The following is a 25176-nucleotide window of genomic DNA, read 5'->3' as shown; positions in this document are numbered from 1 at the left end:
GAAATCTGGGGGAGGGTGGCAAGCGAGAGAATTAGGACAGGGGAAGAAATAAAGATGAGCGCCACGTTACAGAAGAAGCCGGGCGTGGGACTGCCCTGCGAGCACCGGAGGGACACATGCGGAGCTGTGCTGCGAGAAGGCTGCTCTGCACGGTGTGAGCAGGCCGTGGGGGTGCAGGAGGACAGGGACACGCATGTGTGCAGACACGCGTGCATCCATTCATTCCCCAGGCACCGAGCGAAGACAGCGGAGCACAAGTCAGACACAATCTCTGCCCTCAGTTGAGCAGAAAAAAAGAGGTTGGACAATTGGTCTCAACTAGCGTGGTGAGCGTTCTGCTAGAGGAAGTGCAGGCAGCTGGGGACACTCAGGCAGCTGTCGCAACAGGTCGGGTGACAAGAATCCAGCCAAGGCACCCCAGAGAGACCGGCCAGTTTGCCCAGGGCCTTGGGTCCAGAGTACCGAGACGGCTGCCCCATTCCTGTGGGGAGTCTGTCTCCCTCCCATCACTTCTTTGGCTTGGCTGGACCAGGGTTAATTCTGTCCATGTCTCGCCTGCTAGAAGCACACAGGAAATGAACCAGGCCCTCTAAATGGGGCTGCTGTTTAGGATCTAATCAAATCCTTTCCCCAACTGAATCCAGGGCTCGAACACTCAGGGAAGGGTGGCAGGTGTGACACTCAGGGCGCCTGCTCACATCAGCTGTGTCACGTGGGCCCCAGATCCCCACCTGCTACTGGGGTTAGGGGTGGCAGCGGGCTGCTGGAAGTGACTTGCCCAATGTCACACAGCTACTAAATGTGCAGCCAGGTCTGCTGACCCCAGAGTCAACCTGCAGCTCTCACTCAGATGACTCATCGCGTCCCCCACAGATGCCAGGCTCGCATCTGCCCTCCGAAACCACTTCCTGCACTGGGGGAGGGGGTGGAGTGTGAAGCGGGGTGTGCATCCGTCGCAGGGTGGCCCTTACACAGCTAGGATTTCACAGACAGAACACTGACACAAAGCCAGACCACCTGGACTGGAATCCTCATGCCATCGTTTGCCAGCTGTGTGAGCCCAGGCTATCACTTCTGCTTGTCTCTGCCATGAAATGGGGTGAGGACACCTCAGCTGCCTGAGCTGAGAGGACCAAGTCTGAGAAAGGACAGGAAAGTGCTGTGTGAACTGGAAAGTCACAGTTGGAGAAAGGGAGAGGCTATTAGAATTCCTGCCCAGGCTCTGACCTCCGGGCTTGACTTTTTTTTTTTTAAAGGCCTAACACTTTATTTTTGGTTGTTTTTGTGTGGGGTGTGTTTTTTTTTTTTTTTTTTGGTGAGGAGGATTGGCCCTGAGCTAACATCTGTTGCCAATCTTCCTCTTTTTGCTTGAGGAAGATTGTTGCTGAGCTAACATCTGTGCCAGTCTTCCTCTATTTTGACGCTGCCTCAGCATGGCTTGATGAGTGGTGTATAGGTACACATCCGGGATACGAACCTGAGAACCCCAGGCCGCCAAAACAGAGCGTGTGAATTTAACCACTATGCCACCAGGCTAGCCCCTGGGCTTGACTTTTGAGATGGGGTTGCTCCTTCAGGTTTGGCACGTTCTGGGGCCCTGACCAGCTCCCTGGCTTCCAGGAACCTCAGCTGCTGGGCTGACATGAGGCTCCCCCAGCCCAGCCTCGGTCCAGCTTGGTCCAGCTCCTCAGGCCTGACTTCTTGACACCAGAGACTGGAGCCACTGCCCTGCCTCTGCCGCCAGCTCAGGGCCTCCAGGCGTTCTCCTCTTCCCTGCCCCCAAATGACACTTGGGCAAAGACCAGGAGAACGGAGGCAGCACTCACAGTGGGGAGCTCTGCAAACAGATCCCCACTTCATACCTATTGGCTGGGTGACCACGGGCACAACCTCTCTGGGCCTCAGTGTCCTTAGCCATAAGATGGGGTCAATAATAGCACCTTGCAGTGCTGTGGGAGGAGTCACTGAGCTGACATACACCAGAGCTTGGCGCCGGGCTGGTGCACAGAGCATGCCGCAAACAGCAGCCTCGTCCACCGCAGATGGCCCCGCTTTGACATCTCCCTCCCCCAATTCCCGCCGACCCATCTGATGAGCCCTTCTCCACTGCATCACGGGCCTCAGCTGTTCATCAGAACCCGTCCCAGGTGCCCCTATCCCAGTCCTGCACGCTCCCTCGTGCGCCCTCCATTCCCCAGGCTACGGCCACCGTCTGCACCATGTGGCCGCTGACGACGCCCAGTCCACGCTGCCAGCCCTGACTTGTCTCCCGAGTCCAGATCCCAGAGGCAAGTGTTCATGGGACAGTACTGCTCCCTGTCCTGGCTCTGTGGATGCAACGGGGAATGGGAGACACGATGCCTGCCCTGGTGGAGCTCCCGGGCTAGAGAGAAGGACTGACCTTAACCAAGTCGTCGCCTCAATAAACACGTAATGAATAAAAACTGATGCACGATGTGAAGGAAAACCGTACCGTGCGGCGAGGGAGGAAAAAGGAGCCGGTGGGAAAAGCCACCCTGTGGAATGACCCGGAGCCTGAAATCTGCTCAGTGGGCAGGGAGGGGCTCACTAAGGCGGAACAGAGAGACGCCTGTATGGCCGGAGCGCACGCTCAGAGATGGAGACATCCTTCTGGATACATACAGCACATTGGTGCTGCCAACTCAACGTGCCCCCAACTGAACGCCTCATCTTCCCCAAGGCCACTGCTCCTCTCAGAGTCTCTGTGCCAATGATGCCATCACCAGATGCCCAAACCAGGGACCTGGGGACCATTTTCTGTTTCTTTCCACTGGGGGAGCGTACGTGTGTGTGGAGAGAGAGAACATATGGCAACTCTCTAGACTTTCCTCTCATTTCCTGAAACTACTCTAAAAAATAAAGTTCATTCACTTAAAAAAAAGAATCTTTCCACTCTCTCCACCTCCCCTTACCAGCACCTCCCTCCAGACCACCATCACCTGTCCTCGGGATGGCTGCTGACCTCCCAGGGGCAGTCCTGTCCCCTCGGGCATTCTCTGTGCCACGCCAGGGGAGCCCTCTAAAGGCACACCCGACCCTGTCACTCTTCTGCTGAGAACCTTGACGTGGCTCCCCAGTGCCCTCCAGATAAAGCCCAAATCCTGCAGCCCTGGCAGACTCTGGCTCTCTCTCTCCCTCTTGCCTCACTCCTTACCACTCCTCATCTTAAGTGTTTGCTGAATGAATGAATGAATGAGCAACCCAATGAACCTCCACGATCCATCTAGACTCTTTCAACTCAAAGTGTGGCCCGGGAACCAGCAGGACCTGGAAGCTCATACGAAATACAGAATCTTAGGCCACAGTCCACACCTACTGGATCAGAATCCACATTTTACCAAGATCTGGGGTGATTAATTTGCATATAAAAGTCTGAAAAGTATTGATCCGGATTATTGGTTCTCAACAGAGAGGTGTACTTGAGAATCACCTGTGGGGCATTTAAAAAATCTATCTGTGCCCAACTCCAGACCTACTGGGTAAGAGTCCCCGAGAGCAGGGCCCAGGCATCTCGACCTTGTTCTGACTCCCCAGATCATTCTAGGGAGCCCTCGGTTAACAGACAAGGCGACTGCGGCCCAGAGAAGGGAGGTGCTGTGCCCAAGGTCACACCACAGGATCAGGACTAGAATCCAGACCAGACCCTGGCATGGGACCAGTTCCAGTGACACACACTGAAAGAGGAACGGCCTCAGCAGCCCCCTCTCCAGGCCGGGGCCCGCCTGAGTCAGCTATCCTTTCATGCCCCCTGGAAACAGAGGCCCAGCTGCAGGAGGGGAGGAAGGAGGAGGAATTAGACTGCAGGCTGGGAATCCTCTCCCTAAAGGATCTCACCACGCACGGATCTGTCAAGGGCACAGGAGGGCAACGCGGCACAGCAGGGAGCCCACCCATTCCACTGGAAGCGACACTGAGCCACAGAGGAGAAGCAGCTCACCCATCTCAGAGACTCTGAGGACAGAGCCAGCACGCAGGGAACAGGAACCCCTGAGGAGGGGGAAGCAAGGAGACTCCTCTTAGAAACCTTCCCCGCTCCTGGCACTGTCACCCAGCTAATGCCCTCAGGCCCAGCCTTGGAGCCTGCTGAGATGCCCACCCGCTCCTGGGGCCCAGCTTCTCCCTGGGAGTGGGGAGCAGCTCCCAAGTCTGGGCGTCCAGTACTGAGCTCCCCGTCACACCCTGTCAAGCATCTTCTCCTCTGGGGTCTCAGACGCCACTGCTTCAATGTGCACACGGGTGGGCTGGACTCACCATCTCACTCCCCACCCCGCAGGCCCAAAGACCCCCTTCACACCTCCAGCTCTCTTCTCCTCTGAAGGGCCTGAGAGCTGAGCACGGGGCTTTCCCCAGCCTCTTCCTGGCCCTGCGGTAACTGACGCTTCCGTCGGAAGGAGAGCGCCAGGCCCCACGGGCCTCTCCTGCCACACCCCTGGGCTCCCTGCTCACCTGTGGGCTCCACCGTCACTCGCCACTCCTGCTCTGCCTGGTCCGTGTGTGCCCACCCACTATCTCAGTCTCTATTATCTCTGCCTCCCCAAATCCGCTTCCTGCCCATCCCTAGGAGCCCAGTTCAAAGCTCCCTCGGATGCCCTGGCTGGAGGGCTCCCTGCTCTCCTGCCTATGCCTGGCCTGCCCTGCTCTCACGGCCCTGGGCAGGCCCTGCTTTGGCTCATCGGGGCTGCGTCCCTGGCTTACTCACCCCACCCCCACCCCCAGAGTTACTCAGCAAATACCGACAGAGCCCCAGTCATGTGCCGGGGCCCACACGGGGCACTGGAGCCAAACTGTGGCAAGACATTCCCTTCCCTGCGGCTGCTAGGTCTGTGGGGGAGAGAGCCGGGAAAGGGACCTGTGTCAGGCTCCCACCCACCACCACCCCCCAGGGGGCTGCGGAAACACAGGGGCAGCAGGGAAGACTGAGACGGCTCTTGGAGAAGGTAATGGGGGAAGAGATGGGAGAGACAGCACGGAACAGCTGGTGGTTCCATGGAGCAGAAGTGTGGCTGTGTCAAGGAATTCGGACTTCACCCTGCGAGTGTTTACCCGGTGCTGTAAAGATAGGGAAGGTACAGCCAGAGATGAAATGATGAAAAAGACAGGGGGAGAGGGGGAGAGAGCCTTTTAACCGAGCATCTACTAGGCACCAGGCGCTGTGACAGTTGCTTTACATGCTCTCTCACTTCTAGCAACCCCATGAGGTCATGTCATGGGCCCCATTGTGCAAATAAGGAAACTGGGACTCAGAGAGGTTAAGTAACTTGTGCAAGATCCAAAGCCAGTAAGCAGAGGAGCCCGAGTGCAACTGGGGTGAGCCTGGCTTCAAAGCCCTGCTCTCTCTACTGCCCCCTGAGCTCCTTTCCTGCCCCCTTCACCATCGTTCCTCACCTATCCTCTGTCAAAAGACCCCACCAAGCACCCCCCTGGGCCAGGCACTGCGCCAGGCAGTGCGCCAGGCAGTGGTGAGCAATACCAGACACAGGGCTGCTCTGCCCCCGAGTCGGTGGAGATGGAGGGGGAGGTGTCCGACTCACCTGGTGGGCAGGGGTGGTGCAGGATTCCATGCACCTGACCACCTCCTGGCGGGGAGGGCCGGAAGCCTGTGGCTTCTCGGTGATGTTCTACATTAGGTTGATCAGACAAAAAAGCTCTGCCAAGCTAGGAGGACCCCAGGGAAGGGCACCAACAGCACTGTGGTCACCAGGCCAGGATTCGGAATCACGCAGGCCTGGGGTTGACTCCTAGCCACGTGGCTGAGTCAACGCGACGCCTCCCTCGCACGGCTGCCACGGGGCGGAGGCAGGCCTGGTGTACAGCTATGCTCAGCCCACGCAGTGTTCTTCGTCTCCACCACTTGACCCTCCGTCACGGCGGGCTCCAGGGACCAACGAAACCTAAGGCTGAGCTCCAGGCATCAGCTCAGAGAACAGGGAGCACTTTCAGAACCAGGGGTGGTGGAGCGAAGCCTATTGCAGGTGAAGAAGTGGGGTCTGGAGACAGACAAATCGGGGTTGAAATCCTGGCTCTGCTGCCTCCCAGCTCGGTGCCCTTGGACAGGCTGCTTAACCTCATCAAGGCTCAACTTCCTTATCTGTAAAATGGTCATACAAACACCCAGTACCTCCACCCAGCACCATTGGGAGACGATCCACGTAAAGGGGCCTGGTACATGGTAGGTGCTCAATAAACACTTGCAACTCCTGGAATCCTCCTTCCAACCCTCATCCTCCTCGTCATCAGCCCCCTCCCCTGCACCCTACTCTGGGGAAGGACACATGACCCATTCCGACCCTTCCAGCAGCCCTTGGTTGGAGGCATTATTATCTGTACATTTCAGGTGGAACTGAGGCCCATCCCAGAGGCCCTGGAGGCCGGGGAGGGAGCCGAGCCTGCGCTCAGCTTCCCGACGCTGGGTCAGTTTGGCTCACTGTGTGGCCTGGGCCAAGTCACTCCACCCTCTGGGCCACACTCTCCCGAGGGTGTCTGCCCAGCTCTGAATCTCAGCCAACCTGGAGGGGTCAGCTCTGAGGGCCCAAGGCACAGCCAGGTCTCCTTGTGGGTGTATCAAGGAGAAGCAGAATGCGCCTCCTTTCCAAAGATCCCCGGCCTCGTCCGTCTGCCTCAGTTCCTAAAATATTCCTCCCTCAGGGCATGCAATGCTGGGGGCACTGGGTGGGGGGTCAGGTGGGGGCGTGGGGCTCTTCCTCTGAGGACACAGGAGCAGACATCTGGCCACTGGACTCAGCCACAGGCCGGCAAAGCCCCGGGCGCACGATTGCCTCCACCACTGCCTCCCCGGAGCAGACACACTCTCTCTCCGCGGAGGGTGACGTCGAGGCTGGGTCTGGCTGGGTGTGCAGTCGGCTCCAAACCCATCCTCCTGTCACCCTCCTGCCATGGGACTTTCTCTCATCTCCCTCACTTGAACCTGACGGTGTCTTCCCCTCCTGCTTTAAACCCCTCCATCCCTCTGGGATAGTCCCGGCCCCTTAGCCTCTGTGTTCTGCCCCTGCCAACCAGCCACTCCACCACACCATTTCTCCTCTCTTCCCTCCAGCCAGTCGGAAGTATATATGGTTCCCCAGACATACTCTACTCTCAGGCACCTCTATCCTGTGCTCACTGTATTTCCCACCTGCTACCTCCCCTCCCTTGTCCACCTGGCGAACTCCTACTCATCCTTCAAAACTCAGCTCACCCATACACGTATTGCCCCTTGATTTCTGACAAAGGTGTTAACTGCCCTACAGTGAGAAAGAACAGTCTTTTAAGCAAATTGGATGTTGGTCCAGAGAAAAGGAATCTTGACCTCTATATCACAACATGCATAAGTGGATTTTAGATCCAAATATGAAACATAAAACAATAAAACTTCTAGAAGATAACATCAGAGAATATATTCACAACCTTGTAATAGGCAAAGAAACAGATTCAAAAAGCATTCTTCCTAAAGAAGAGACTGACAAGCTGGACTGCATTACATTAAGAACTTCTGTTCTTCAAAAGATACGCTTAACAGGGGGCCAGCCCAGTGGCACAGCAGTTAAGTTCACACGTCCCGTTTCAGCGCCTGGGGTTCGCCAGTTTGGATCCTGGGTGCGGACCTACGCACTGCTTGTCAAGCTATGCTGTGGCAGGCATCTCACATATAAAGCAGAGAAAGATGGGCACGGATGTTAGCTCAGGGCCAGTCTTCCTCAGCAGAAAGAGGAGGATTGGCGGCAGATGTTAGCTCAGGGCTAATCTTCCTCAAAAAAAAAAAAAAAAAAAGATCCTCTTAACAGAGTGGGAGGTGATATTTGCAATGTGTATGTCCAATGAGGAGCACATCTTCAGAACATTTTTTATGCTCCCACAAATTGATAAGAAACAGACAGACAATCCCATAGAAACCCAGGGGAAGGGCTTGAACAGACACACCACAAAGAGGTCATCCAAATGGCCAGCCAATGTATGAAAAGGTGCTGAACCTCATTAGTCACCAAGAAAATGCAAACTAAAACCACAATTGGATATCACAATATCTAACACGAATCATATCGGTGAGGACATGGAGCCACAGGCCCTCTCATACGCCACCTCTCAAGGAGGGTGTCCCGGTGCCACACTTCGGAAAATCACATGATGGTGTCTGCTCAAGCTAATCGTATACAACTTTAGACTCTGCAATTGCAAACCTTAGGTATTTACCCAACAGAAAAGTATATATAGCACATCAAAAGACACGTGCAAGAATATGCATAGCAACATTGTTCATTATAACCTCCAACTGCCAACAACCCAATGTCCCTCCACAGTAGAATGGACAAACTGTGGTATAGCCACACGATGAAATGCCATACGGCAATGAGAACCAACAAAATCAAACTTCCTGTCATAACACGGACGAATTCACCATTAAAACGCTGACTGCAAGAAGTTCTCACAAAAGAACACGTACTCAGTGACTCCATGTATACCAAGTTCAATAACAGGCAGCACTGACCCATGAGAGAAGTCAGGGAACAGGTTAGCTTTGAGGCAGTAGTGACTGAAAGGGGGCACAGGGGACAGGGGGTCCCCGGGTACTAGAATGTTCTATATCTTCACCTGGAAGGTGTGTTTGTTTTGTGAAAATTCATCAGCTATACAGTTCTAATCTTTCTAAAAGTGTGTTATACTTCCACCTAAAAGTTTACTTAGGGGCCGGCCTGGTGGCATAGTGGTTAAGTTTGCATGCTCTACTTCAGTAGCCCGGGGTTCACCAGTTTGGATCCCTAGCTCAGATCTACAAACCACTCATCAAGCCACGCTGTAGCAGCGTCCCACATGCAAAGTAGAGGAAGACTGGCACAGATGTTGGCTCAGGGACAATCTTCCTCAAGCAAAAAGAGGAAGACTGGCAACAGATATTTGCTCAGGGCCAGTCTCCCTCCCAAAAAAAAAAAAAGTTTATTTAAAAGTCAATTAAACAAACCAAAGCATCCATCCCAGTGTCTCCCCTGCTCCCTGGGCTGAGGCAGTGGCTGCTTCTTCCATGGGCCCCCTTCCATGGTACACATCTCTGCTAGCACCTTCCACTGATTGCCACCTGCAAAAAGCTGCCACACCACCTCCGTGGACTGAATGCCTACTCTGTGTCAGACACCGCGCCAAGGGCCTCACATAACCACATCACCTCATTCAATAACAGCACCCGCGAGGTAAGGTGCAGGCGGCCCTCCCACTGCTGGCATGACTCCTTGTCACGAAGCCCCTCATGTACCCACATCATCTCATTTAACCCAATGAGGCTGGGCCACTGCCTGGGGAAACAGGTGCACGGTGAGATCCAGCCCAAAGGCACAATACAAAGTGGGAAAACCGCCCTCCAGCCCAGAGGCCACGCTCCTGTCCACAACCCAGGATACACCTGCCCCGGTGTTACAAAGGAATCTGTGGCTGGAGACACAGCAGCGGTCCTCTGGCCAGGCAGGAATCGTGGCTCCACCCCAGAGGGGCGGACAGATCTGGAGGGAGATCTGCTCCTTTGACGGGCAAGTGTCTGTGCAGCCAGGTGCAGCCTCACCTCCTGCAGAAAGCTTCGCTGAGGCTCCCAGGCTGCATTAGAAGCCCCCCCCCAGGGTCCCCACAGCCTCCTCCCCAAGGCTCCCCATCAAAGCTGTGTTGTTACGGTCTGTTACATGCCCATCCCTGGCACAAGGTTGGGCCTTTCTTGTCTATACCTCTAGTACCTGGCCAGTGCCTGGTACATAGCAGGTATCTGACACATGTGGAAGGAAGGGAGGGAGGGAGGGGACAAGCACAGAGCCACTATTTGTACCAACTAGGAGCCCCATTAATTACGGGCTGAGCAGTGAAGGTTTCAGGGTCCTGGATAGGCACTGGTTACAACCCTTAACTAGGGGAGTGGCATGGCCATGCCACCTTCCATTCCATGGTCCTCCTCCCTGGCTGCCTCCAGCCTCTTCTCAAGTCTGTGCCAGCCATTTGGCCCCCAGAGGCTCTGCCTAGCTCGTTTGCCTCCTCTCCCCATGTCCCCCCACCCCCGCCACTGTGCCCTGAGCATCTGAGGTTCTGCTACAAGCTGAAGATAACCCCACCAAGAGGTAACTGAGGACACCACAGAGAGCCCTGGCTACGAGGGCAAAAGTGTGCCCAGTTCCAAATAACTTAGTGCACACCCCCCGCCCCCCTCCGCCTTTCTAAGTTGGGAGCCGCTGACATTCTCCGACAGCAGCCTGAGCCACAGTGCCAGGTGCAAGCAGGCCGGCCCATGGCAGGCAGAGAGAAGGGAGAAGCCCTGGGCCATCTGGAACAGAGGGCATACCTGGCAGCTACCCACACGTCTGGAGTGATGACCTAGTCCCACTGCCAGAGGAAAAGGGTATCCTGGGACCTTTTCCCCTCACCTCTGTGCCTGGAACCGCCGGCCTTCCAAGTGGCTCCTGGCCCCAGCACCCCTCTCCCCAACCCTGTCCCCACCTCTACCCTGCTCCCGGATGCCTGGGTGCAGCTGGTTGTGCAGGAGAAGGTGGTGGCTCCCTGGGGCTGAGCCGGGCTGGCCTGCTGTAAGCGGCTCCAGCCTCTCCGGGCTTAGCGGGCTGAGCCGTAAGCAGCCTTGTTTATCCCTCGGCGGAATGATGGTTTTCCCTGAGCAATGACATCTTGGAAACAGCCTGGCTCCACAAACAACAACAACCCTCCCAGCCTGGCCTGGGCTCCAGCTCGCACGAGAACGCTTCGACCAGAAGCACCTGCGTAGCAGGTTGAGGGCTGTGTCCCTGTCGAGCCAGACCCCAAACTTGACCAGTGACTCTTGGAGCCCAGGGAGAGGAGAGGGGCTGCGGAGAATCGAAGAATCGGATGGTTGGAAGGGGCCTGGCAATACCTGGTCCAGTCCATGGTTCCTCCAAAGGGGAAACTGAGGCAGAGAAAAAAGCCTATTTTCCTGAGATCATGCGATGAGGAGGGACAAAATGTGCCTCAGTGTCCAGGCTGTTGGCCAAGCAAGGGCTTTCTCCACTGCATACTCTGCTTTTTCAGAGGAGTGCTAGGCTCCAGCCAGTAAGCCCAGGGGTCCTAGGAAGGAACGTGCCACTGGGGAGTCCAAAAGAAAAGGAACACCAAGATGAAAGCCAGGTACTCTGAGTCATCCAGTTGGTGTGATGGAGAGAGGCCTGGGCTGGGAAATCAGGGACCTGGGTTCTCATCCCCCCTTCGCTGCTGAGTTGCATGCAACCTCAGGCAAGTCCTTCCTCTCTTCATCCTTAGTCCCCATCTGTCCAGAAGGCAGACGGACTCAGCCATCTTCAGGGCCTTGGAGACCCAAGGGGAAGAAACTCTAAGAGCACCCAGGAACCCAGCTGGGCACGGGCACTGCCGCATCAGCTCTGCCTCTTCTGGGGGAGCCAGGCAGACCACTGGCTGACAACCAAACTCCTCGCCAGATCCACCTCCCTGGTTGGCGCCATCCCAAGCTGAGCTCCCAGCCACTATGTCTGCACAAAGGATCATGAGCACTGCATTCAAACCAGCCAGGGCTGCCCCTTCCGCCCTCCAGGGCCCAGGCCATGGTGTGGACACCACCCAGCCCAGCACGACCCCTGAGTGGGCTCTCCCTGTGGCCTCAGCCAGGCTGAAGCTAAGATTTTCCCTGCCTCACCTCCCGTCAACTCCCGCCTCCCAACCCCTTGTCCTATGGAAGCGCTCCTGACACGCAGAAACAAGGGCCACTACTAAGGGACTCCTCGCCAGGCCCTCAAGTTGAGAGTGCCCCCTCTCTGCCAGGCAGAGCTAGGAGATGGGCAGGAAAGAGCTGACTGGGACCTCAGAGCTTGTCCTCAAGGAAAATCCATCCTCACTCTTTCTTACCATGCCCTGGGTCCCAGGCTAGGCCCCTGGGACCAAGGGACGGATAAGGCCCAGATCCCAAAGAAAGAGGACAGGAAGCAACCTCCATGGGCACCACCACCAACGGACAGACAGATTCCAACTGGAGTATGTGCCCTGGTCATGGAAGACTGGGTAGGATTAAGACCTGGGGAGACGCGAAGAGACGGGCTTTCCAGGCAGAGGGAACAGCATGTGCAAAGGCAAGAAAGCTGGAGGCGGGTCGTTGCATGGAGACCAAGTACTTATAATCCGAAGCTCCACCAACAATTTCCACTTGAAGCCCTGGAGACTTCCCAACAGGGGGGTCACTCGCCTCAGCTGCCTCCATCTTCACCATCCCCCTGCTTCAGATGCCAGGCTGGGCCTGGAGCGAGCCCTGCTGTGGAACTTGGCTCCCTGAAGGGCCGGCTGTGGGCTAAGCCACACCACATGCTAGGGCTGGGCAAGAGGGGAGGTGCCCCTTGGCTGGGCACGGAGGACTCCAGGGGCCCTGGTGGAAACTCTGACTAGGGCCGCAGTGCCCTGGCTGGGATCCCGCGGGCATTGGTGGGGCAGGGACTGCAGCTCCTTCCTTCCAGAAGACATCCACTCCAGCCATGTCGAGAGGGGAGCCAGACTGCCCCCAGCCAGAAGGCCTGAGGGCAGCAGGAGGAGGAAAGTCTGTAGTCAGGGGCCTGGTGGCCCTATCTGGAGCAAGGCATCTCAAACCAGGAGATCCAGATTCAGAGCTGAATGACGGCAGCTCAGCTTGGGCTAATGGCACCCACATACCCTGTCTGCACTGCCCTAGGAGGTTTCAGTCCTCCATCCTGCTCCTGGCTCAGCTGGACACCTGCCATGTGAACTTGGACACCGCCCCTCCCCTCTCTGGACACAGGTTCTTCCTCAGCCCTGAGGTCCCAGGGCGCAAAGTTCTTCCTGGACACCTCAGGACAAGAGTAGCAATGTGGAACCTCCGAGTTGATAAAAGAACTGGCCTCTGGCCACTCTGGCTAGCTCCGTGGGGTGAGTGGGTCCCTAACCACTACCCCTTCCTTATGGGTCTCAGTTGGAGCCAAGGGAGCCGATGCAGGACCTTTCCCAAGGGCTCCAGAGGCACAGCATCCCCAACTGTGCTTCCAATGGACATTTCAGCAGAAGACAAGTCTCAGGGATCAGAGGCAAGCCCTCTCAAGACCAGATGCCCCACAAGACCCCCTCCTTCCCGGACGTGGACCCAGGTGACAGCAGCCATCCCCGGTGCCTGGTGTGCCATCAGCATCTCTGACATGATCGCCAACACTGCTGGCTGAGCACTCCCTCCCATGCAGCGTCCCGGCTTCTCACGAAACATTGCTGGTCTCTCCCAGAAAGAGGAAGCCGGCTGGCCAGCCTGGAAATGGGGGCAGCACACAGTGGAAGCATGCCCCTAGCCTGATGGGCCCCTACCTCCCCAGGCAGACGCACACACGCACACACACATACACACAGAGCTATCTTAGGGCAAAACACACACAAGGTTTGTTTGCAACATGCCCATCAATGGCTGCCCTGGGGAAGAAACAATAGACAGGGGCATGGAGTGGCTTGGACAAGAGTCCCCCGCCCACCACACACACGCTCTGTCACCAAGGCACCTACCCAACACACCCCAACAGGGACCCAGGCGACTGCTGGCTGCCGCTCCTGCCAGCCTGCCCGCCTGGGTCTCCGCTCGGCTCCTCCCGCAGGCGGGCGGGCAGGCGGGCGGGCGGCTGTGGCCGTGGCAGCTCCTGGCGGCCGTGTCAAGCGGCTGCCTTCCCCAGACAGAGCTCCTTTGTGTCAGCAGAGCTATTTATGGACTTACCCAAGTTCCCCAAGGGAGGGATACCTGCTGGGAAAAGCAGAACCAAATGACCAGGTTCCACCTCCCACATCTAGGTAGCGTTTTCAAAACCCTTGCATCACCCGTCCCTCCTCCTCTTCCTCCTCCTCCTCCTCCTTACCCTCCTCCTCTTCCTTCTCCTCCTCCAGCGCCCTTCCCAAACACACACCCTGTCCAGCCGGCCGCCGCCACTCTGGAGAGAGGCTGGATTTCTTTCTTCCATCAAACAGAAAACTCTGTGCTTTCCTAAGCCACTTTCATCCGACAAAGAGTCCGGGACGTCTCGAGGAAGAGTCCTCGGCAGCCCGTCCTTCAGCCTGCGAGGGACCGGCCGGCTCCTGGGTTACTCACTCACACCCGGAGCCCTGACTCCCCTGCTGCTGGTCCGCTGGACCCAGCCGGCCCCCTCACATCCTGCTCCGGAGGGAGAGGTGTCCATCGCTCACGGCAGCAGCCCCGGGCACTGGAATCCCGAGCCGGCTGCACCCCACACACATCCTGAGGGCTCCCCTGGCTGGGGAAGCGCAAAGCCACTGCCGCCACTCCCTAGCAGGACCCAGCCAATCACCAAGGCTTCCTCGTCACACCCCCACCCCCAAGCAGCTCTCATCCCAGTGGGCAGCTATGATTGAACCCAGGGTCCCGCAGCCAACACACTCTGACTCTGAGAATGCCACCGCCCCCGGGGTGAGGGAGCGGCTGCTTCAGTCACCTCCCTCCCAGCAGCACCATCCAGCGCAGCCTGACACACGTGTTTTTATTTAGCACTTTTTTGTGCCAAACTCTGATGAATCAGAGATGGACAGAGGGCTTGGGGCTTCCTACTCTCAATACAGAGGCTGAGGGGCTCCTTAAAACAGCCTAAGAGTTGGGGCCACAAGTAAAGGAGACATCTTTGCCAGAGGGACCATGGGAGGCAGAGGAAAGAGCACTGGACTGGGAGGCGAGGGTCCCCAATTCGAGTTCCAGCTCCAGCACTGGTTGGCTGGGTATCACTCAGCAAGTTGCTGCCCATCTCTGAGCCTTGGTTTCCCCATCCGTAAAATGGGGCTGACAACCCTTAACCCGCCCACCTGTGGGATTAACAGAGGACTCAGTGATCCCGTGCCAGGCACTGTTCTGAGAGCTTGGCCTCCCTTTACCCATGTAATCCTCACTAGCACCTTGTGAGGCGGGGGCAATTATTACCCTATTTCTAGAGGAAGAATCCAAAGTACAGAATGGCAGAGGAAGTTGCCCACAGTCACACGGTCAGTTGGCTGTGAAGCCAGGACTGACGAGCAGTCGGTCCAGCTCCAGGGTGCCTGCTCCTGACCACTGTGCAGCCCCACCACTGCAGGGAGCTGCTTGGCCAGCACAAAGCTGTCTGATGACGCAGCTTTGGCTGCGGCATTTGGGTGTCTGATGTAAACACCCACACTCTGGGCTGTGCCTGGGGCCAAGGCTGGGGCTGCCCATCCCACAGCCAGCTCGACCACCAGAGTGGCAGGCACCCTGGATGTCATCACAGAAAAAATAAGGGGGAGGAACCCCTCACCACCTTCCCCGCCTCAACCTCCGGGGCTGAAGTGCGGTCCCTCTGCCTCTCACTCTCCCTGTCTTAGTCTCGAGGTCTCTGAAGGTCTGTCTCGGCCCCTGTCTGTCTCTGACTCTCTATTCCTCTCTCTCAACACATAGACGCATACGCACGCGTGCTGGTATAAGAAACCATCCTCCATCAGGGCCAATCCAGAACAGTCCTCATCTGAGCCGGTCGCTTACCAACTCCACTCAACGCTTTGTCTTGTCTCTGGGGAGCCAAGGCAGTCCTCGCAGGGCCCAGGAATCTTCCAGATTGGAAGGCGTCATTCTGCAGGTTCCTGGGAAGCAGGGCCCCCCTTTTTCTGGGAAACTAAGGAGATGAGCCTTAGAAACTAAGGAGATGGCCAATTCTAAGCGGGCCGACCAATCCCTAGGGGCTGACTGGTTCCCAGGATGGAACTTCTGGTGCTTGGGACGAGGTTTCTTAGGGTGGAGGGCCTGAATACAGGGCTCCCTGAAAGGAGAGGAGCCCTCAAGCTTCTCCTGAGTCTTTACCTTCTTTCAATCAACAAACAGTTCCAGAGCACGGACTAGGTACCAGGCTCTGGGCTAGGGGAAAAGGTGGACAACAGACAGCCCTGGGCCTTGTGCTCACAAAGCTGGCAGTCCAATGAGGGAGACAGACGTCAGCCGCATAGACAGGCCAGCGAGTCCATAATTAGAAACTGTGCCATGACAGGCAGAACAGCTCTGCTGACCCAGGGCGCTGGGTCCAGAGCAGATCCAGAAGGCATTCATCAATGCTCTGGACCGCATGCATAATGAGGAAATGGCACAGTAGTTCAGTGCCCCGAGGCCCAGGAGCCAGCCAGGCCAGGCCAGGAGAGTATCCAGGGCCTGGGGAGGCCAGAGCAGCCACTGGCCTCTGCCCGCCCATAGCTGCAGAGACGAACCAGCAGGTGTACCCTCCCTGCCTGGGGCAGGATCGGGGAGTAACTGACAGCCAGGCTATCTCTAAGCTGGAAGGGCCTTTAGAGAACTTTCAATCCTATTCCCCACTTACGGCCAGTGAAACTAAGGCCCAGAGAGGGAAAGTGACTTTCCCAAGGAAACAGAGCAACTGAGCGGCAGGGCTGGGGCCAGGGATGGCTAACTCCCGGTCTAGTGCCCTCTCCATCGCACCCCAACGCTTCTCAGACCTACATAAATCACTGTGCTGTTCAGAACAGGAGGAATTGGGGTGTAGGGAGCAGCGAGATCTAGGTGGCCCACAGGCCACAGGGATTGGCACCTGGGCACTCAGGGCCTGGGCTCATTTATTGATCCAGATATTTTATTTAACAAACGCTTATTTGACACTTAGTATGTGTCAGCACTGTTCAGAGCACTTCCTGATTATTGACTCATTAAATCTTCATAACCCCATGAGATATGATGTCTAACGCCCCCATTTTACGGTTGCATAAACAAAGGCACAGAGAGATTACGAAACTGCTCGAGGTCACACACCAGTAAGTGCAGAGCTGGGGATCAAGCCCAGGCCACTTTCCACTGCGTGCTGCGCCACCGCACAGGGCAGCCCATGGATCAGACGAGCCCCCAGCAACACTGAGAAGCCAGCTGGCTGTACAGCTCCATCTCGCAGGGAAACTTCTCCCCATTCCGCCGAGCTGGCAGCAGCTCCCAGATTGGGACCACGGAGAGTCAGCAGGGAGCCAGGGTGTGTGCACCTCCCATTTTTGCAGGGCAGCACCCCCAGGCAGTGCCCTAGGCTCCAGAGAGGCCCCTAGGGAGATGCAGCAGCAACAGGATGCAGCCCGGACGCCCCAGACAGGCAGCTCTCCTGCAGCCCACGCCAGAGAGAGGTTTCCACCACTTTCGCTTACTGCCTCCACTGCGTCAAGCCTGGGTCACCCAGGCTTGTGTTCCCAAGATCACATCACGAGCCTTGCAGAGACAGAAACCCACTCACCCTCCCCCTGCAGACCACCTGGGGGAGGCCGAGCCTTGGCAATGCCCTCCTCAGAGAGAGGAGGGTGTCCACCAAAGGCTATTTAATGAGGTTCCCCATTCTGGCTTCCGTTCCAAAGTCCACTGGGATTTTGTTCCAGGGTGGGGAGCAGGGTGATACCGCGATGGCAGACACAGGGCACAAGCCAGAGAGAGGTATGGTCCCAAGAATTCCAGAGCGTATGACAGACTGAGACCACCCCCAGTCCCCACCAGCAGCTGCTCAGGCTTTCAGCATTGCCCAGACAATGAAAGGGCCAAACCTGCGCTTGGGTGTCAGGCATGATGGCAGCCGGGGCCGGGACACACTGGCCCACCTTCTCTAGAGCCCTGCCCCTCTCCCAACCTGCCACAGAAGAGGGGGATGACCCAAGGCCGCCCTGTGAAACGGGAATTGTCTGTCTATACCTACCCCCACCCAAACTCTGAATCTGCCAACCCACTTAAGAAGTCCTGGGCCTTTACTCCTCGGGTCTCACAGCCCTGGTTTGGGAGTCTTCGGACTCCATGCAGAAAGGCCCTCCGCACAGAAGAGTTGGCCAAGAAACATTTATTCATTCTTTGAACAACCAGTGAATCCCAACTATGTGCTGGAGCCCGTGCTGGGAACTAAGGACACAGACAGACCAGGAAACCTCCCGCTCCTGGGATCTGACTTGGAGAGTGAGCGCGGGTGAGCCTGTTGTGGATGCTGCCCGCGGGGACTGTCCTGCTGTGTTCTGGCCTCTGTAACCCTAACCCCAGGCAGGGGACACTCTCCCACTGCTTGCGAAGGACATGCACCTGGCTCTTCCTGGCGGCACTTGCCTTGTTCTTGGGGCACGTGCTGCAAGCGGTGGGGTGAGAGCGGACAGAGCAGGCACCCTCAGCTTCAAATTCACAGGGAGCACCGGCCTGCAGCCTGCAGATCCAGAGCAGGTCTCTTCCCCCTGCCCGGCCTCAGTCTTGAGCCCAGAGATGCGTGTCCAGCGGCCCCCGTCCCACTGCTCCCCTTCAGTGGTCAGTCCCAGACCCCTCCGGGCTCTCTCACTAAAGGAACGCGGTTAGTCAGTGGCATTTAAAAACAGCACAGGCTTTGGAGTCCAAATAAATCTGCGTGTGGATTATCTTGGGCAAGTCACTTTCATGTGTCTGAGTCTGTTTCCACATCTGTAAAATGGGGCTAATACCCTCTGCCCCCCAGGCCATGCAGGGACTAAATGCAGCGGTACGCATGGAGTGCCTGGCACACAGTAAGTGCTCCATATATGAGAGCCATCATCGTGGTGTTGTCGTCCTTGCTGCCATTATCTGTAAAAGGACAGAAGTGACCCTGAGAGGGTTGAGGCAGAGTCAAGTTAAATGTGAACACCTGTTGAGGATCTGACAGACGAGGGCCTCAGAGGGCGCCTGGCACATACTAATAGCCAATAATCATTAACATTCATTGGAAAACAGCTTGCTGTCGTCGTCCCATCTTACAGATGGGGAGGCTAAGCTGCAGAAAGGTCACACGGCAAAAGCACTGGAAAATTAGGCTGTAGGGCTCCCAGCCTATGCTCTGCCCCCATCTCCTGTTCCCTGTCTCTCCCCTCGCCATCTGCCTCTTCCTCGGCACCTGTCGGCAGTGAAGACAATGCTCCGTCTGCTCGTGGGAACTGGATCTCTGAACCACAGCAAGAAGCGAAAGCCAGGAGACCAAATGTCCCCCTGGAGAGCTGGCCCTAAGAAGTGTCGTCGGCTGGCTTCTGCCTCCGCCCCGTGGCACACATCGCAGTCACCTCAGCAGCCTCGGCCTGACCTTGGGCGGCCGCAGCAGCACCCGATGGCCAAGAGCCATGGCCATCTCCCTCTCTGGCTCCAATCCAACAAGCCAATGCTGGCCTGAGATTTCGGTCTTTTGGGAGCAATCCGCAACCCACTGTGCTCGTGCCAGCTCCAGGGTCAGGCTGTGTCTGATTCCCCGCATTCCTGGGAAGTGTTGTGCACAGAGCAATGGACTCAGATATGTGGAGGCCGGCCCTACGACCTTGGCTGCTAGATGGAGTTCATCCACGCACTCCCCCGAGTCCACTCCCTGCTTGGACTTTTGGGCCTAAGCTCAGGCCACCAAATCAGAGGGCACAACCCTGGTACTTCTGGGAGCTACACTGCCACCACTAAGGGAGTGAGCCAACACATAAGCAGGTAGAACCAAGCAATAGAGAGGGTGAGGCCAGTTCTTGGTGATATTGCTCAAGGCCCTGAATCCAGCTACACCTGAAGGCTACCCTCCATAATTGAATAAATTCCACTTCCTGGCTGAAGCTAATTTGAGTTGGGTTCTTGTGACTTGCAACGGGAAGATTACTGACTAATACATACTGTATCACCAGTACTTAACACAGTGTCTGACATACGATAAGCTCTCTGAAATTATCTGTTCATTCGTGCAGTCATTCCACAAACATTCAGCAGTGAGAAGGTGACCAGGTTCACTCTATGGGAAGAGTCATCTTGGCTGCTGTTTAGAGAGGTGACTGAAGGGATAGGAACAGGCACAGGGAGATACCCAAGCAGACCATGCAGTAGTCCCAGGGACAGAGATGAGGGAAAGGGAGGGAGGGGAGGATTCCCAAGTCTAAATTCACTGGGGAACCTGTTATGATGCCAGCTCCTCTCTGGTCCTTCGTCTCCCAGTCTGTTCCGGCGCCATTATTCTAGCATCCTCATCTTTTCTCGCACTGGTTAGAGAGTCCCTAGCTCTCAACACTTGAATTCTCACTGAAGGGTACTGGGTTCAGCGTCAATGTCGGGTCTGGGGCTGGATTCGACAGGCAGGGAATATGGTGTAGTAGCTATAACAAGGGCTCTGGGGCCAGATGCCCGGGTTTGGATCATGGCCTACAGCTCCCTAGCTGTGGGACCTCGTACAAACTACTTAACCTCTCTGTTCCTTTGTTTCTTCATCTATAAAATGAACATCATAACAACAGTGTTGGGCAAATCACGTATTATAGCAGAAGGAAGGCACATTCAATAAATATTAGGTGCTATTATTATTATCATTATTATTATTATTTGTGGGAGGAAATCCAGAAAGACAGACTCGGACACATGGAAAATAAACAATTCCAAAAATTAATAGAAAATGTCCCTGAACTAAGAGACGATGTGGGTCTTCACACTGAAAGGGCTTATCTAGTTAGTACCAGGAAAAATTGCCAAAAGAGAACAAACAACTAGGAATAACCTGGTGAAATTTCTAAATTCCAAAGATTGGAAAGAGAAGTCCTGCCTGTTCCCATGAAGACATTTTAGAGAACCAAGTGAGTACCGCACTTCTTACAACACTCAACGCTGGGACGACGAGGTTTCTCGGGGGAGAGGACAGTCAGCCTAGAATCTTCTACTCGGCAAAGGATGACTCAGACAGGAGGGCAAATGTTTCCAGACTTACAGAGACTAAGAAGGCATGCCACCCACAGACCCCTTCTGGAAAAATTACTCAAGAAAGCTCTCCAGACAAAAATGAATCAAAACCAAAAAGTCAAGAATGAATTGATGTGGTAAAGAAGAGACCGGCAAGCAACGAAGCCAGAAACGCTTATACACTTAACTATGGATAACGCGATTGAGAAAATAAATGCAATTTTAAGTAAATGATTCTTGAAACATAATAGAACTAATGTTTACAATAGTAACTCTCAGATACGAAAGTCCCAGATGATTTCAACCATCCTTAGGAGGCACGGAGGAAAGCAGAGAAGCAGGGGCCTGCAGACGTACTCATTATAGGTTGTAGGAGGTGAGGATAAACTCTTACAGATCTGGTGTCATTCCTGCCTTGCAATATGTTTGTGAAAAAGGTAAGCGTAATTCTCAGCCGACTAGAATTAGGGTGTACAACTTCGGAAGGAATTCTGCAGAAGAATTATGGGGGGGCGTCAGCCTTGGGGTGTTTAATCCTACTAAAATATATTATGAAACCACAGTAATTAAGTCTCAAGCTGATGAAGGAATAGACAGATTAACGAGGGAGACAAGAAATTTCAAAAGCCAGCCCGCCTGTGTGTGGAAATTTGGTCTATGATAAGTGAGAAAAGGAAGGATTTTTTAAATTTTTTTTTTTTTATCAAAAAAGTAAGTTTGGAAACAACTGGGTAGCCGTTTGGGGAAAAACAATTAAAGAGAGTTCCATTTCACACCAGGCACTAATTCAATCAGATACGAATTAAAAATACGAGTGTAAAAAATAACAGGATAAAAGTACTCGAACAAAATATCAAAGAATAAGTGTTATAATTTTTGAGTGGGGATGGCCTTAGGAAGTATAGCCCCCACCCCCCCAAAAAAAGGCTTGATTACAAAAACATTTGATTACCAAAAATGGTTAAATTTGAATGATAAAAGATACTATAAATAAAGTTAAAAGAGAAATGACAAACTGGAAAAAAAAACTGTAACCTATATAATAAGGAAATGGTAATATTCTAACCAGAGAAAGGGCTCTTACAAATAAGACAAATGCCCCAGCAGAAAACCAAGCAATTGGTATGAACTGATGAGCCAAAGAAGAGGAAATATAAATGACTAATGAACGTAAAAAGAAGCCCAATCTCATTAATAACCAAATAATTGCAAATTAAAATGAAATGTAATTTTTCACTTCTCATATAAACAAAGAATTAAAAGAGCAATAACATCCAACGTTAGGGAGGGCGCAGGGAACCAGGCACTCACTCACTCTTAACAGGGATGGAAATCGTACATCGACTCAGGCTCTCTGTGCCTGTGTTTTCTTAGACGGGGATAATAACAACAGTGTTGGGCAGATTACACGTTTAAACAGCAGGAAAGCATGTGTAGAGCCCTTTGGGATAAGTTACGTCTACCCTACAGAAAAGTGCAGCAAGATGTCACATACACAACATTCTTGGGATGTTTATTGCAGCATTGCTCTTATATCAAAGCATAGGAAACAACCTGGGTGTACATCAATAGGGGAGTAGTTACATTATGGTCCAGTGGCTACTAAAAGGCAAAAGGGAGAACTTTAGGTACCAATGTGAAAGACTGATATATTAAGTTTTAAAAAATGAGTTACAAAAACTTTTGTACAGGGGCCAGCCCGGTGGCACAGTGGTTAAGTGCGCACATTCCGCTTTGATGGCCCAGGGTTCGCCAGTTCGGATGCCAGGTGCGGACATGGCGCCACTTGGCAAGTCATGCTGTGGCAGGCATCCCACATATAAAGGAGAGGAAGATGGGCATGGGCGTTAGCTCAGGGCCAGTCTTCCTCAGCAAAAACAAGAGGGTTGGCAGCAGATGTTAGCTCAGGGCTAATCTTCCTCAAAAAAAAAAATTTTTTTGTATAATATGATACTATTTAGTAAAATAAAACATAGCATATGTCTACACATGTATGCAAAAATATTTGGAGGAACACATAAAATTTATAGTAGTGGTTATTACTGGGGAAAGGGCTCGGGGAATGCGGGGTTTCCTTTATTTTATTTAGTTCAGTAAGGTTTAGGATTTGTTTGTACAAATTTTGTGCAAGTGTATTATCAGTTAAAGAACATATAAATGCCAAAAAAATAAATACTCCCATTCGTAATATAAATAAAAATTTTAAATTTCCTCAGGTAAGTTTAACAAAAAAAGTGCAAGACCTACACAAAAAATTTTTTGCCAAACTTTACTTGGGAAATCTTCAAAGAAGATCTTCGCCTTTCACGAGGAGACACAATCCCATTCCTGGATGGGAAGACAGTATTGTATAGTCTTGAATATTCCCCTTCTTGATGTATATTTTTTAATATAATTAAAATCAAAATCTCAGTGAGGTTTTTGGGGAGGGACAGGGTAGGTGGGGGATGGAATAAGCTTACACTGAATTTCATTAAAAAAAAAAATGTGAGGGGCTGGCCCCGTGGCCGAGTGGTTAAGTTCGCGCACTCCGCTGCAGGCGGCCCAGTGTTTCGTTAGTTCGAATCCTGGCCGCGGACATGGCACTGCTCATCAAACCACGCTGAGGCAGCGTCCCACGTGCCACAACTAGAAGAACCCACAACGAAGAATACACAACTATGTACCGGGGGGCTTTGGGGAGAAAAAGGAAAAAATAAAAATCTTAAAAAAATAAATAAATAAATAAATGTGAGAATGGGATGAAAAAAGCAATTTTTAAAGTAGAGAGGATACCTATCCTAACACAATGTACAAGATGGGAGCAAATAATTGTTTGGGGAAAATGCAAAGCACTCTGCCTCATTCTATATACCAAAGTAAATTCCAGATAGACCAAAATGTTAAAAGTTGAAACATAAAACCGTAAAGTTCAAGGGGAGGGGGGTGAATGTTGTGCCATCCTGGCGTGAATACCACAACACCAAAGGCAAAAACTATTTTTAGACATTTTAGATATGATATTAGTCACCAGAAAAACACAATTCAAAACCACAATGAGATACTACTACACACCCACTAGGAGGGCTATAATTTAAAAAATGAGAAAATAACAAGCGTCAGAGAGGATGTGGGGAAATTGGAATCCTCATACACGGATGGTGGGAATACAAGATGGTGGAGCCACTTCGGAAAACAGTCTAGCAGTTCTTTACAAAGTTAAACATGAGTTACCATTTGAGCCAGCGATTCCACACCTAGCTGTAAACCCAAGAGAAATGAAAATATTTGTCCACATGAAAACTTGCACACAAATGTTTACGGCAGCACCGTTCACAACAGCCAAAACGTGGAAACTGCCCAAATGTTCATCAACAGATGAATGGATAAACCAATGCGGTCTACCCGTGGAACATTATTCAGCCACAAAAAGGCATGAAGCATTAACACATGCTACACCATGGATGAGCCTTGAAAACATTATGCTAAACGAAAGAAGGCAGTCACAAAGACCAAATAACATATGATTCCATCTATAGGAAATGTCCAAAATAGGCAAATCTGTAGATACAGAAAGTGGATTTGTAGTTGCTTAGGGCTAGTTGAGATGGGGGAATTGGTGGATGACAGCCAAAGCATACAGTTTCTTTTGGAGATGATGAAAATGTTCTAAAATTGATTGGGATGATGGTTGCACACGTTTGTGAATATACTAAAAACCATTGAACTGTACACTTTAAATGGATGAATTGTATATGCGAATAGTATCTCAATAAAGCTGCTACCAAAACAATTAATAGTTACGGCTACCTATAAATCAGAAACATCAGTAGTTTAAAAAAATAATAAAAATAAAAGGCTAACACACAAATATCCTTACTATATAAAGAGCTCTTGTAAATTAATAATTAAACTATGAAACAGCCCAATAGAAAAATGGGCAAAAGACTTGAACAGGCTATTCACAAAACAGGCAACATAAGTAACCTAAAAGGCATATAAATAAATATTCAACATCTCTAGAGATCAAAGAAATGAACCTGCTAAAAAATGTAACAATGCACAGTGTTGGCCAGGAGTTTCCCTGGAAGCAGGACTTTTGCTAAAAAAGACAAGTCCTGGGCAAAGCAAGATGAATCTGTCAGTCTAAAGTGGGATCATAAATTATTACAACCCTCCTGGAGAGTAATCTGGCAACAGGTATCAAGAATATTTTGTACAAATATATACCCTTTGACCCGGAAAGTCTGCTCCCAGGAAGTTATTCTAAAGTAACATTTATTCATTCATTTAACAAACATTTGTGGCAGGTCAAACACATATACTGGATGCTGGGGATAAAGCTACAAGGATTTTTATCTCAGGTTTTTGTAACAATGAAAAACTGGAAACAACCTAAATGTTGATCTACTGGAAATTATTTAAATAAAGCCTGTTTCATCTATACAATGAAATACCCTGCAGGCACTAAAAATGATGCTATAGAAGAACATTTATTGACGTGGAAACATGGAAACACTACACTGTTAAATGGAAAAAAG

The 25176-nt window shown here is 52.8% G+C and overlaps 1 protein-coding gene across 14 annotated transcripts in view; it reads right to left on the bottom strand.

The window, feature by feature from the left end:
- Positions 1 to 25176, bottom strand: part of RGS3 (regulator of G protein signaling 3) — a 132277-nt gene that overhangs the window by 18538 nt on the left and 88563 nt on the right. Inside the window, exon 1 of one of the 14 annotated variants that reach the window (XM_005605725.4) lies at positions 13857 to 14410. The exons of 9 other annotated variants lie outside the window; for them this stretch is intronic. In XM_005605725.4, coding sequence (XP_005605782.3) covers positions 13857 to 13958 — 102 coding nt within the window. In that variant the 5' untranslated portion in view covers positions 13959 to 14410. Of the gene's footprint in view, positions 1 to 4467; positions 4702 to 13512; positions 13826 to 13856; positions 14411 to 25176 lie in introns of those variants that run through there. 4 more of the 14 variants (XM_005605726.4, XM_005605727.4, XM_005605728.4 and 1 more) reach the window with 4 other exon arrangements.

This window comes from Equus caballus, chromosome 25, assembly GCF_041296265.1.
Source record: "Equus caballus isolate H_3958 breed thoroughbred chromosome 25, TB-T2T, whole genome shotgun sequence".
Classification (NCBI taxonomy): Eukaryota; Metazoa; Chordata; class Mammalia; order Perissodactyla; family Equidae; genus Equus; species Equus caballus.
Note: the sequence above shows the minus strand (reverse complement) of the source record. Positions and strands in the feature narration are given on the sequence as shown.